The sequence below is a fragment of the Amphibalanus amphitrite genome, unplaced genomic scaffold (genome assembly GCF_019059575.1).
Source record: "Amphibalanus amphitrite isolate SeventyFive unplaced genomic scaffold, NRLGWU_Aamphi_draft 001087F_arrow, whole genome shotgun sequence".
Classification (NCBI taxonomy): Eukaryota; Metazoa; Arthropoda; class Thecostraca; order Balanomorpha; family Balanidae; genus Amphibalanus; species Amphibalanus amphitrite.
The window spans coordinates 178,112-191,721 of NW_024882581.1; the positions used below are offsets into that span (position 1 = coordinate 178,112).

Here is a 13,610-nt window from a genome sequence, read left to right on the forward strand (position 1 = left end):
ATAAATAAACGGCCGGTAAAAAAGAATAAAAAAATAGATATAAAAGATAGAAGGTATAAATAAATATAAGAATAAGAATACTCAATAGAGTGCGATAAGTGACAACAATGATGACGACAAGATGCCAGTAAAATGCTAGTAAATGAAATGAATGAACCTGCCAGGCAGGCACATCGAATTCAGCGAGGCATTTCCATTAGCGTCACATTTCCGCCACAAAATGTCTGACGCTGCTACGGAATGTGAAAATACCGTCGCAGAACACGTCCACCGCGGGAAGTCTCTCTACAAGCCGGTTGAGCTGCCTCGGCAGCCTTGTAAATAAACCGTTTTTCATTGCGTTCACCCTTGCAAATGGCACATGCAGCAGCGCACTCGCCTGTTGCCTAGTTGCGCGGATAGGCACACTAAGCGAGAACGCCTGCAGCAAGAGTGCGGACTTAATTCTGCCTCTAAGCACGTTGCGAACAAACATGATATCGTGCTGCACCAGCCTGGCAGATACGGAAGTGAGGTTAAAATGTTTCAACAAATCGGCATATGAGATGGAAGTTGAGCGATGATGACAGCTTGCGTTCAGCCACATTAAAAACTTGTGTTCGATCCGGCCAATCCTGTCGAGATGCACTGCGGCGGCTCCACTCCAAATTACACTGCAGTATTCCATGTTGGAACGAACATAGGCGAAGTATGATACCATGACAGATGATACATTGATATTGAGATGTCCTCCCGGGGTAGCCCTTTGATACGATCTGATTAGGACACCCAAAGCACGATTTGTTTTTGATGCCATCTGATGAACGTGGGGTCCGAATGTAAGTTTTGTGTCCAAAATAACACCCAAATCTCGAATTTCGTTCACATGTTCCAACCGTGCCTCCGATTGAATATGCCGTGACCAGTGGTTTTGTTTTTAGAGTCATTCTGACGTTTTGCATTTTGATGGGTTTAGCCTGAGATGCCAAGTTTTCGACCACTGGTGCAGACGTTCAAGATCTCCTTGTAAGCTTGTTGCATCTTTTGGACAGGCTATTTTGCGATAAATTTTGGCGTCGTCAGCAAAAAGAAGTACCCGGGAGGACATCCCAACAGACAGGTCGTTGATGAAGAGCGCGAAACACAGAGCAGAAATTACGCCACCTTCCGGGGTGCCGGATGTGACACAGCACCAATCCGAACACTTCCCGTTCATCACAACGCGCTGCTGCCTATTGTTGAGGTATGACGTCAGCCAGCTCAGTGCCGAACCTGATATGTGATATGACGTTTTAAGTTTGTGAATTAAAATTTTTTTATTGATGTTTATATGCGTGACCTAAGGTCAGGTCAGTGGCGTGACCTTTCCATTATATGTCAATGGAGAAAAACGAAAATGCCTCTAGATCCGTGTGTACGCATAGGAACAGTCCAAATATTTCAGAATCACAATGATTTGGACCACTCGTGACGACCAAGGTGTCTTTTTTGCTGATAGCCTCTAGACAGGTCATCCGAGGTCATTTGAGGCTACAAACAGCTTTTTGCCAATAACTCTAGATTGGAAAGAGATAGAACGCTGCGGTTGGCCTCATTGTGTGTGCGGTTGGCCTTGCCGAGACGCATCGACTGATATGCAACATGACCTTTTTCCGGTCAGGTCATGACCTTGACCTGAGGTCAAATTTTGAAGTTGACCTTTCAAGGTCAAATTATAATTCATTCGACGCGTCTCGGCGAGAGGAACACGATTCTGGCAATAGAAATGTCGTTGCTTTTTGTTGTCGAAAGTTATTGTCGAAAAACACTTTTCGTAAAAACAGCTATTTTTGGAGGTTTTGCCCTCTGGAGGCTAAACCGTTGACCTGAGGTCAATTTTGATTATTACCTTATCAAAAGAAGAGTTCAAAAGCTATCGATTGCTTTTCAATGCGTTTTTCTAGCTACCATAGTTCCTGAGATAGCGGCATGTTTTCTCGGAAAAATATAATGACCATTGGCAAATTTTGACCCTTGATGACCTCTGGTGACCCCAATATTGCTCTAAGATGAACAATGACTGGAATACTTTCAAACGTACGCATTGAGAGCTATCGACTGCTTTTTACCGCGTCTTTCTAGCCCTCTTAGTTTTTGAGTTAGAGGTGGGTGGTAACATATGCCCCCCCCCCCCCACTACGACGAAGTTGGCTGAGACCGCCACTGGGGCGCGGGTTAAGCAAAAAATAAAATATGAGGGTGCAGGGCACTTGTTGATTTGTCGTGGAACGCCCCGATATGATATGATATGATATGATATGTATTCTCGGTGATCCACACATACATCGTGGTTTTTCATACACCGCGTCGATATAAAACACACTAAAAGATCCTCAATAGGTACAGATAAAAGCAATGGGTTAAAAGAAAAGCGAGCAAGACAAGCAGTTAAAAACTTACACGCACACATACAACACTCCCACGCAGCCGATGACGTCACTCACAGTCTATCAGATGGTTTTTGAGCACGCGCTTAAAGCCGCAGGCACCCGTCTCCCGCACTGCCCGCGGTAACTCATTGTACAGTGCAGGAGCAGAGTAGGCAAACATACGCTTCCCCAACTCGGTTCTGATTGATCTCGGTCTATATTGCCCTGCGCGACGCGTGTTGTGATAGTGTTCGTGCACGCTGATGTTTTCCGCCAACGAGAGTGGTTCACCACATGTGATCACTGTACGGAATGCTGTGATGGTGCTATATTGGTAAAGCGAAGTGGCCCGTAGCCACTCCAGCGAGCGAACTGCATCACTAACGCGGTCACGCTTGGATCGGCCTGTGACTGTTCTTGCACAGAAGTTTATGATCTTCTGGATGCGATCACGAACTTCTGAAGATGCATTTCCGTATACTGCCAGGCAGTAGCGGACTCGCGACAAGACCAGAGCATTGACCAACATCACCATGACGTCACGAGGTAGCCAATGGCGGGCAGCTGACAGACCCAAGAGTACGCCCGTGCATGCTCCGGTCACCTGGTCTAAGTGCGGACGGAAGGTCATGTGGCGGTCCATCGTCAGCCCCAGATTACGCACCTTTGACGTTTCAGTGATCGTTTCGCCACCAAAATTTATTTGGATGGGCGGGAGGCCCTGTAGCAGCTGCTTTGTTCCGAATGTCACCAACTGCGTTTTTGCCGCATTAATTTTCATTTTCCGACTTGCAAACCATTTGCGAACTGTGACCAAAGTTGCCTCGAGTCGACTAATGAGTTGTGGCAAGTCCTCCTTTTTTCCACAAACGGCGATCTGGCTATCATCAGCGTACTGGACTAGCCTGACAGATGGGTCTATGTGTAAATGCATATCGTTAGAAAAAATGCTAAATAGAAGGGGACCCAACGCTGTCCCCTGGTAGATTCCGGTGGGGTTGCTAGCTAGTTGAGACGTGTGAATTTTGCCCTCACTGTTTACCTGTACGCGCTGACTGTGGCCTGACAAGTAGCTAGCAAACCAAGTGGTGTCGACACCATACAGACGAAGTACAGACAGAAGCGTGCAGTGGTCGATGGTGTCAAAGCATTTGCTACAATCAAGCATAGCGATCAATACAATTTCCCGGTGGTTCATCGCGGACAGTATATAATCGGACACGGTGATTAGCGCCGTCTGGGTGGAATGATTTCGCCGGTATGCGTGCTGCGTTGGTGAAAATAGATCTTGCTCACTGAAATACATGTACAGCTGTTTCTGGACAACACGTTCAGTTATTTTTGACACCAGTTATTTTTGACACCCGAATGCGCTTTTTCGCGGCGCTCTATCGGTTGCCGAATTAGCCATTGGCAGTTTCCAAAATGTCGAACTTAGCCGTTTTCACGACGGCCATCTGGTACACATTTGGTGCACATCTGGTAGAGATTAGGTGCAGATTTGGTCAAATCAGGTTCAGTGTGTCTCTTAGCTACCAGCTATGGTTGCACTAATTGCTTATATGCCTACTTTGTCATATTATCAGAGAGCATCATCGATTAAAACACTGAAATAAATTTATAAAATGAAGATATTTGCTGTAAAAGAAATTAGGTGCAGATTTGGTCAAATCAGGTGCATTCGCCGGATAGCCCGTCGTGAAAACGGCTTTAGCCAACATTTTACCTTTGGTGACCTCTTGTGACCTGACCTTTGACCTGACCCAAAAATGATTGGAGTGTTTCCGTCCTTATTTTGGACATTCTTTCGATTGCCGCTTACCGCGTGTCGCTACGTGGCCCAGGAGCCGAGTTAGAAGGGGGGTCAGACACCCCCCCCCCCCGGCCCGGCCCGGAAGTCGTGGAGCACCGGCCCGGCGCGGGTTAACCCTCGCCGGACCTATTGGTTTTCTACATACGCGCCGGCCGAGGGGGGGGGGGGGCGGGTACGACCCCCCCCTCGCCGTTTCGCCCCTGGTGGAACTAGCGCGTCGCGGAAAAAACGAGCGTGTGCGCCGTTACGAGACGCAGAGATCGGTACCCGATTTTAAGGTCCTAGGTCAACCGGTGACCTCTGAGGTCAGGTCAAGTGCCCCAGGGTACGGTTCAGGTTTTGGTGAATAACTTCTTAAAAAACGGCCGCAGAGCCGCGATTTTGGCAGCATCGTGTTCGCCTCGCTCAGGCGCGTCGAATGATATACTTTTTGTCCGGGTCAGGTCAACTTGGGGTGTTGACCTCAGGTCAAGGTCAGGTCAGCACCCCCAGGTCACGAAGTTGGTCTAAAGAGGTCATGTCGCATATCATTCGATTCGGCAGGTCTTCCTGAGTCCATTGGTGGCTTTCTCGACTCGTTAGCTCAATTTGATCAAGAGTTATTGACGAAAAACTAATATGACCTTGATGACGTCATAAATGACGTCACGCAAGGTCAACATTGCAAAAGTGACGCATGTAACCTTGCAAGGAGTGCATCAAATCACGATTCTGTGTGCTTGAGATAGTTGGAGATCGTTCCCGGCGCCAGAATAGCAATTTTCATTTTTCCCCATTGACTTATAATGGTGAGGTCACGAAAATGACCTGACCTCATATGACCTTTAGGAAAAATCCGAGATATACAAGTTGTGAGACTCATAATGGATACTAGATCATGCAAGTTTCATTTCCCTGTGACATCTCCTCTGGCAGTGAGGGCGTTGCGAAGTTGCGACATCTGAAGACCGTGCAGAGGTTCACTTATGACGTCATAGGTCAGTGACCTGACCTGACCCAAAAATGCGGTTGGTGTCAAAAGATGCGGCTTGGATCAAAGGTCAGGTATGCCAAGTTTCAGCTCTCTATCGCCAGCGTGTTCGGAGCTATCGCGAAAAAACCCTATGGGGGGCGGCACCCGCCCCCCCCCCCTCGGCTGGCGAGGGTTAATGCCTGGAGGGCCGTACATAGGAAAAAGCCACGGGGTCAGTACGACTCTGGTGCTCTCTGCAACCCGCCGCGCCGGATGGCCATAGTTTGTTAGCTTTCTTGATTCTTACCTCGACCCTCCCCTGCTCCAACCAGCCGCCGTTGTCTGGGACTATGCCGGTTCCGGGCTGGTCGGCGCCACAGGTCACGGTTTGCCGTTGAGGCGCCGGCACCCGCTCGGTCTCCGCGGGGCACGGTATGCCCCCTTTCCCGGCCGCGTATTTACAAATTGCAACCGAGCTCCGCCGTGGGGTAAGGTGGGCAGGGGTTTTCGCACTACGGCTGCGGTTGAACTACCGTCTGTGGTAGAAACTTCAGGACGATGGCGCGTTTCATACGAAATGTGGCGCAATGTTTGTTTGCTTCTGAACTTGTACTGTTATTGCTGTGAATTCTTGAAGTGGGAGTGTTTCAATAACAATTTGTGGATTATTTGAGTTTCTTTATTTAAACATAGAATAGTATTATGAAACATTGTGTGAAAACTGCAAATACTGATATGATCAATTACTTAGTTTGGGAATTGATACACATTTTGTAGAGATTTGTCTGGCAAATGGTGTAACAAACCTCAAGCCTATCATGATCTGAAGCTGTTGTAACAAATCAAAATTGCTTTGATGTTACATAGTACCTTGTTGGAAAGACTGGAGCATGGTTCAAGATGATGTGTAAAAATTCAAGATTTGTGGGAAAGCTTGTGACTGAAGAACGAAAACAGTGCTATATGATGGCTCAAACAAACATGGAAATGGACGACAAAAGTAGAGTTTCAACATTCCAGCATGTGAGAATAACTTCAGAAATTCATAATTCTTGTAGTATTGCATTCTTCTTATGTACAGTTATAGGTTTTGTTAGGGTATTTGAAATTAATTGTGTCAGTTGAGATAGATGGATTGCGGACAAATTTTAGAATCATTGCATGGTAGCTAGGTATAAGGTACTTGTTCGGTAAAAAGGTATGTGATGAATGCCATGAGAAGGTTTTTATGATTTAATATATGGTCGTTGTTGTACCTACAAAAATGCAAGCTTACTAGCAACTAGTTTCTGAATCAAATCGAAAGTGTTTGCCGTGAATGTAAATATGTACCTGCAAAGCATGTCAATAAATTTGTGTGATATTGACCAGAGAGCTTTATTATCTGGGCATTTATGTCGCTTCTTACATTAGGTGTCAAGCATAGTAATTACGGATGAACTTTGTGCCAATATCTTCAATGCACAATGTATGTAGCATGTCTACAACCCTCACTGATCCTGCTATAGCTATAGGCATTTGACACCAGCAAGACCAAGGGCATGAACTTCACAGTTGCTCAACCTTTTGTCATGTACCACCAGTCACTTTTTTTCTTAAGGTGCACATAGCAGTGCACACAACAATGTGCAGAGGGCCTACACAAAAACAACATGATTGTACCCTGATTATTTGATTATTTTGATCACTCAACAGTCAACAGTCAGGAGATAATTATTAAATATCACATTTATTATACATCACTTGTCAAACAAAAGCATGATGACACACATTTTGACAAGCAATCATGGTAGTATTCCAATAAGTTGGACAGCCATCTCCCTGGGCGTCATTTTTCCAGGAAGGTACCTCTGCAGGTGTTGTGGTAGGCCTAGGTTGAATTGGGTCAAGTTAGGCGAAGTAAGGTGGTTAGGACCCGGTCAGACCGTAGGTAAAGCCTGGTCAGGTTGATTTTAATCTTTCATTCTAATTTGACATAGATACCTATTACCTATGTTTTGCTCCAGCCTGAATTTCATTAGGTAATGAGTTAATTTTGCTTTGTTTTATCTGTCTTGTTTTGTGTTTTTGTCCCTTATATTTTGCCCCATAGGCAAGGGTGGAGCTTTTCCAGGGAAGGTGGTGGAGCATGATTGGAGGCGCTCAACCAGACGGCATAGGAGGGCACGGTTTCTGAACGCGCACTGATGCCTGATTCAAGCCACGCTGTCTTCATGCGTGGCGGCGCGCTACTTAAAAGTCCCTAAAAGAACGGGAAGTGATGCCGATAGAACCTTCAATCATTCTGGGCTAACGCTTATGACTTGGAAAAAGTCGCGATCCCAATTCAATCGAAAACCTGTGGGCTCTTGTTTAGCAGGAGGTATATGAAGAGCCACCCGCCATAAGCACTGCTCAACCGCAGGCACAGGTTTAGACGGCGTTGGTCCGCATCAAAGCCAGTGTGCTGGAGAATCCATTGGCTGAAATGCTCCAGAACATTCGCCACTGTGTGGGTTCCTCATTTCCTCTCTGACTGTCCTTTGAAACCACTCCAAAGATATGCAGAAACCAACGAGGTGAGTAAACGAGGTGAGTAAACTGTGTTTTTTTTATGAAAGGTAGCTACAAGCTCAGTTAAAAGAAAAAGTACCAGATTGGTTTGCTTTTACAGCGGGAAGAAAGGTGTCCGGATAATTTCGTTACACCCCCTGTGATGTTCAAATGGTTGCTAAATTCGAAATCAGCTCCAAAAACTAGCCTAGAAACATGTAAAACTCGAAAAAGTGAACCGAGGTCATCAAAGGTCATTGAGCTGACCTGACCTTCAGGTGACCTTGACACCCACCCTAATGCATAGGACCAGCATCATATCACATGTTTCAACGCTTGAAACCACGTGAAGACTGCAACCGCGCGGCTAATGCGAGCCGACATACGCCGAATCGCGATTCGGGCCAAACATGGTCTCGAGAAATAGGTCACAGGTCAAAGGTCATTTGGGTCAGGGTCATGAAATTTTCAGGGTAGGTGTAAAATTGATAAAATCGGGGGTATTGAAAGTTTCGTCGCGATCGGACGGTTTTTACGCGAGTTACTCACGAAAAACCGATAAAGCGCACCCAAAAAGGCAGAAATATGCACATGCGATATCCTATACTGCGAAAAAAAGGTGCACCATTTTTTAACGTCGCCGACAAATTGTAATTACCCCAAGCTCAGGCAGGTGTATGGTAGAAAATCCCCCAAGTGAAATACACTACGGCGGAAAAAAATACCCTACGGCGGAGCTCGGTTGTAATTTGTAAATACGCTTCCCGGCCCCCGCTGTTTGCGCGGCGCAGCACTGGCCGAGCTCGTGCTGCTGTTGATACTAGCCGTGTCTGATGACGGGCAGGGGATGTCCCCAGCTTCCCCGGCGGCTGTGCCGCTGGGAAGAGTGCCGCCACGTTTCGTCTGACCCCTGCAACCCAATATCCGCCCCAGTGTGGGCCTCCCGGCATGTGAAGTTCTCTGGTCTCAAGGGACGCGCCGTGTGACCTCTGTGACCTCAGCCAGCCCTGACCTGCTGAGTGATCGAGGTTGATGACGCTCTGTTTTGCACAGCTCCGCATTCTCAGCCGGTCCCGTAGCTCAGTTGGTAGAGCGTTCACGGTTCGTCGGAAGGTCATCTCAGGCTCAAAAGAAACGGTATATACCATTCGAAAGCTGACGGTGAGCTGAATCCAAAAATGTAATTTTTATCAAAATCGATCGATGGCCTTTTTTGAAAATTGCGTTTTTGTAAAAACTTAATAATCTTTTTTTTCAACGGGCTGTCCCGGACATTCTTGAAAACATAAACATGTATTTTTGAGTTCCAGTGAAAGCTGAACGCCAAAAGAACAATATTTAGCGAAGCAATATTTCCCAACATTAATATGCGTCTCCCACAGCCGACAATAAGGCGCAATCACACAGCTCAGTGTCACGATGGACCAAAGTCAGCCACACAGAAGCATGAAATGACCCTTATCGACTCGCAGACCCGGCGCTCTCGGCCCGCCTGACCGGCCACGGAAAGGACGTTCGGCTCTCGTTCTACTAAACAAATGTCATATTTGTCACTTTAACTGTCCATATCGCTACTAAATTTATTCAGGATACCTGGGAAGAAAATTCATTGTTCTGCTTGATTTACAACATGCTTTAATTTACATTTTTTCTTATACATGTTTTGTTCCATCCAGCTGCGATCAGTGCCCGCGCAGGGGAAGTGAGCGGAGTTTCACTGTCAGAGGCTGTACTGGTGACAGCTGCTCGGCCGTGCGACCGGTCAAAGGTTACCCTGCCCCGCCGGGCGCTACCCCCACTCCACCCGAGCTGAGGCCGGTGCAACCTCTGACATTTCAGCGCGGCCAATTTTCCTTATATGGGCATGATACCAAGCTCAATTGAGCAAAGTGGACATGAACAAATGCAAATTAATGCATGATGTGAAGATGACAGAACAATGAATTTTCTTCACAGGTATCCTGAATAACTTTAATAGCGATGTGGACAGTTAAACTGACAAATTTGACATTTGTTTAGTAGAACGAGAGCCTAACGTTCTTTCCGTGGCCGGTCAGGCGGGCCGAGAGCGCCGGGTCTGCGAGTCGATAAGGGTCATTTCACGCTTCTGTGTGGCTGACTTTGGTCCATCGCGACACTGAGCTGTGTGATTGCGCCTTATTTTCGGCTGTGGGAGACGCATATTAATGTTGGGAAATATTGCTTCGCTAAATATTGTTCTTTTGGCGTTCAGCTTTCACTGGGACTCAAAAATACATGTTTATGTTTTCAAGAATGTCCGGGACAGCCCATTGAATAAAAAATTATTAAGTTTTTACAAAAACGCAATTTTCAAAAAAGGCCACCGATCGATTTTGATAAAAATTCCATTTTTGGATTCAGCTCACCGTCAGCTTTCGAGTGGTATATACCGTTTCTTTTGAGCCTGAGATGACCTTCCGACGAACCGTGCGTTGGACTCCGCGTGGTGAGAGCACGCATTCCGGGTTATAACAGTCCGGGTTCGAAGCGCGACGGACGGGTGACATTTATAGGCCTCCTGACGGCTGACAGGTACTCGTATGGTTGCGGTTGGTGGCAGGCCGTAGCCAGCAGAAGTCAGTGAAGGGACCGGCCGTGCGCGGCTTTGTGCGCACGTTAAACTTTGGACTCTGTCATATTATCATATGAATATATCATATGAATTCTGCCATAGAACTGGAATTGCGCTATCGGAGGGCAGAGGGCAGGGTCACCGCAACAAGCTTCGCTTAGCGGTGGCTCTGTATTTGTGAATCTTCTTATCAAAAGGTTTGGACTAAATTTATTTTTTAAAAAAAATCACGGAAACGGCAATACATTGAGACATGTTATGACACACGGCGGCACAGTGGAGCCGGGCCGGGGGAGGGGAGGCGGGGGGGGGGGGGGTCCGGACACCCCTGCGATTTTTGAACACCTGTTAATGCATCTTTTCCGCACATGTCAAAACTTCATACCCTGGTCGCTCAAGATCAGGTCACCAGGTCACGTCAAGTGACCATACCTCGGAAAAATTAGAATGCTGGTGATAGCTACACCATATGAACAATCGCCTTGAAACTTTCAGCGATTTATGAGAGTAATAATATCTATAAAATTTGCATCTCGAAAAGTTGATATCGATGACCTAAAGTCAGTTTCGTTTTGCGCCTTCCCTATCTGGCATTCCTATGCCAACGAGAGAAAATTGAAAGGCGCCTGTTTTAGTCGAACGTCATTCGAATCACTTTCAAACACCGACTCACAAGTAAACGTGGTACACTGAACCGGAAAATGGCACCCGTAACCCCTCGTTATGTCTCTTAGGTCATTTCGACACCTTTTTTTAAACCCCACATTTGTTCTCCCGTGGAGTTCAGACAAGTTGTTTAGAAACCTTCAAAAAAGGTACAGTCACTCGATTTTTCTCAATTTTGTCTGTCTTGGCAGATCAAGCAATGCCAGAGCAAGCTTACGAACACACAAATTTGATCAGGATCGGACGATTGGACACTTCTTAAAAGAGATCTTTCGTGCTTCCCGGAAATTCACCGGAGAACAGATGTGGGGTTAAAAAAAGTGTCGATTTCAGGTCACGAATGGGGTCTAAAAGTTTGTCACTGATACCTAGCTTCTGATAGAGGCATGCTAGAGCGATGAAAATGCCTTAGAGGTGTTCGGCTCGACGATACGGATTTACCGAAATGCAACATGACTTTTTCCAATCAGATCATGACGGGGAATTTTCAAATTTTCAAGTTAACCTTTTAAAAGTCAAGTTAAAGTTCATTCGACGCGTCTCGACGAGAGGAATATGCCCTGGCAAATTAAATGTGATGCCTTTCTTGAGTCAAATGTTATAAAAGAAAAACACTTCTCGTTTAAACGTTTACATTCAAATACTTTTCGAATTTGAATTTAAACGTTTAGGTGCCTGCTATTTGCATTCATTGTTAGCTGCCAGCTGGCATGACACGTTGGCGCCTGCTAAGTAAACATGAGTGTGATAGATTTTTCTGTTTTATTTGCGACTGGACTGGATGAGATAGATATTGCAGCGCGTTTCTCCGTGAAAGATAAAATCGCTGTTTATCTGGTGCTTTGTATCTCAACGCTCGGTGACATGGGGCCAACACTCAGGCCAATTTATAATAGCAGATGACGAAATAGTTGTAGCTGTTGCAGTCGACATTGGACCAGTATCCGTCGCGGTCCATGGCGACACAGTCACGGCCGTTGGTGTCGTAGGGCTGGCCGTCCCTCCAATGAGTGTAGTTGGCCGGCCGGCCGCCCTGCCACAGCCAGGGACTGGAGGAGTTCGCCCTGCGCAGACCCAGCCAGGCCGAGTTGCCTCCGGTCAGCAGGTGCACCTGTGCAGCACGGAGGTCACCATTCGTGAGATCAGCAAAACGGCCGGACACCATATACTCACTCAGTGGTGTCTGTGAAGGATAAATTAGCCAGAGGCACAAGTGCGCAACGTTTGGTTACTTACAAATAGGTTATTGATGAATCAGATAACTTATGATAATGTAGCGACATTGTTGTTTTACATATATTTAAGTAATTAATAGTCATCATAGCTCCCAAGGTCAGGCATACATCCCCATCTATTTTGTTTAGGTACGAGTAATTTTGTCTATCATTCAGTTCATTTAGTCTCGGTACCCAATCGTCCGTCTGTAACCAACAATATCTGCATATCAATACTTCACTAATTCGTAAAATGAGCCTGGCAACACCAAGATTCCTATAGATAACCAGCACCGCAAGGACGGCTCGACGGGAACCATCCAATGGACTAGCTACTAACCCACCTGGCCTGGCATCGGGTGCCGGCCACACCCCCTGGGGACAGACAGAGGATCGAGGCGCGTAGCTGCCTGTTCCGCTCTCACTGCACCCAGCACTCACCCTCTCCTGACTGGGGGCGCTGAGCACCTCTGGCAGGGTGACGTCCGCCCCGAAGAAGTGGCACGTCTGCACGGCCTCGTCGGCGTCCATGGAGGAGAAGGGCGGTACCAGCGGCAGGAAGCACTCGCCGTCAGTGAGGGCCAGCCAGTCGGGACTGGGACACGACAGGACGACGGTAATGACGGCGAGCAGCAGAGCCGCCAGTCTGGGCAGGGGCGACATGGCCGGGCACGGGCGGAACAGGGAGATGAGGATGGGCTGTGGCAGGCTGCAGCTGACTGTGGCGGGCTGTACCGGGCTGCGATGAGCGATGATATGCCTCGGGCTGTTTCTGTTGACCCTGCTGCTACTGAGCCAGGCACCGTTCCGCTCCGGGTGGGACGGACGCGTGGTCTGCCGTTCAGTCGGTGTTCGGCCGGTTTAATAGTCGTCATCGCACTGAGGCTATCGCGTGGGATCCAAGGCAGTTGGTGCCCTGTCTTCTGCCCGAATTGCGACGGATATGTGGTAATTCTATTTCCATAGAACTCGGATTCTAACTTCTAAGCTGTACATTACGTACGGAGAATACTTCGCAGTTTCATTTCGACTAGGTACATTAGGCAGTAGGCACTCCAAGTCCGAGGTAAACACGTGACTTATTTCATTCTTGTGCAGGTGAAGAAAATGAGGTCTACCTTCAACAATGAAAAATGAAAGAGGTAGGTAAAGGTATAGGGGAAGTTGGGGCAATGCCGGGGTTGGGGCAAAGCCGAAATTCGAGATATTTCGAAACCCGTACGACATGGATGCCACCTGTCAGTGATGCTCTGAAGCTTAAGTGACTGCCAATTATCGCATGTTTGTTACCAGTCGTCATTCGGAATACTTCGGCTGTGAGGGCGCCAAGAGCGTTTTCAAGGTACGTTTCCTTTGTACTATACATGCGTCTTCGAAGCTGCATTTCCTACTCATTATGCTACCGTTTGTCTGGCCAATTCGGTCAAGTAATCTTCAGCACGTCTTTGCATTT

The 13,610-nt window shown here is 47.1% G+C and overlaps 1 protein-coding gene across 1 annotated transcript; it reads right to left on the bottom strand.

The window, feature by feature from the left end:
• Positions 1-11,688: 11,688 nt before the first annotated feature.
• On the bottom strand, positions 11,689-13,291 carry LOC122369977 (macrophage mannose receptor 1-like). Its single transcript, XM_043345175.1, has 2 exons — positions 12,599-13,291; positions 11,689-12,054 (listed from the first exon to the last, which is right to left on the bottom strand). Exons 1-2 carry the CDS (start codon positions 12,818-12,820, stop codon positions 11,821-11,823), a joined length of 456 nt encoding a protein of 151 aa, XP_043201110.1. The 5' UTR covers positions 12,821-13,291; the 3' UTR covers positions 11,689-11,820.
• Positions 13,292-13,610: the final 319 nt, after the last annotated feature.

What these genes read in the sequence shown, in the direction of transcription:
- LOC122369977 (XM_043345175.1), bottom strand. Translation starts at nt 12,820, where the DNA reads ATGTCGCCCCTGCCCAGACTGGCGGCTCTGCTGCTCGCCGTCATTACC. An exon ending in GCGCCCCCAGTCAGGAGAGG is followed by an intron (nt 12,055 to 12,598) that starts GTGAGTGCTGGG and finishes CGTGCTGCACAG; the next exon opens with GTGCACCTGCTGACCGGAGG.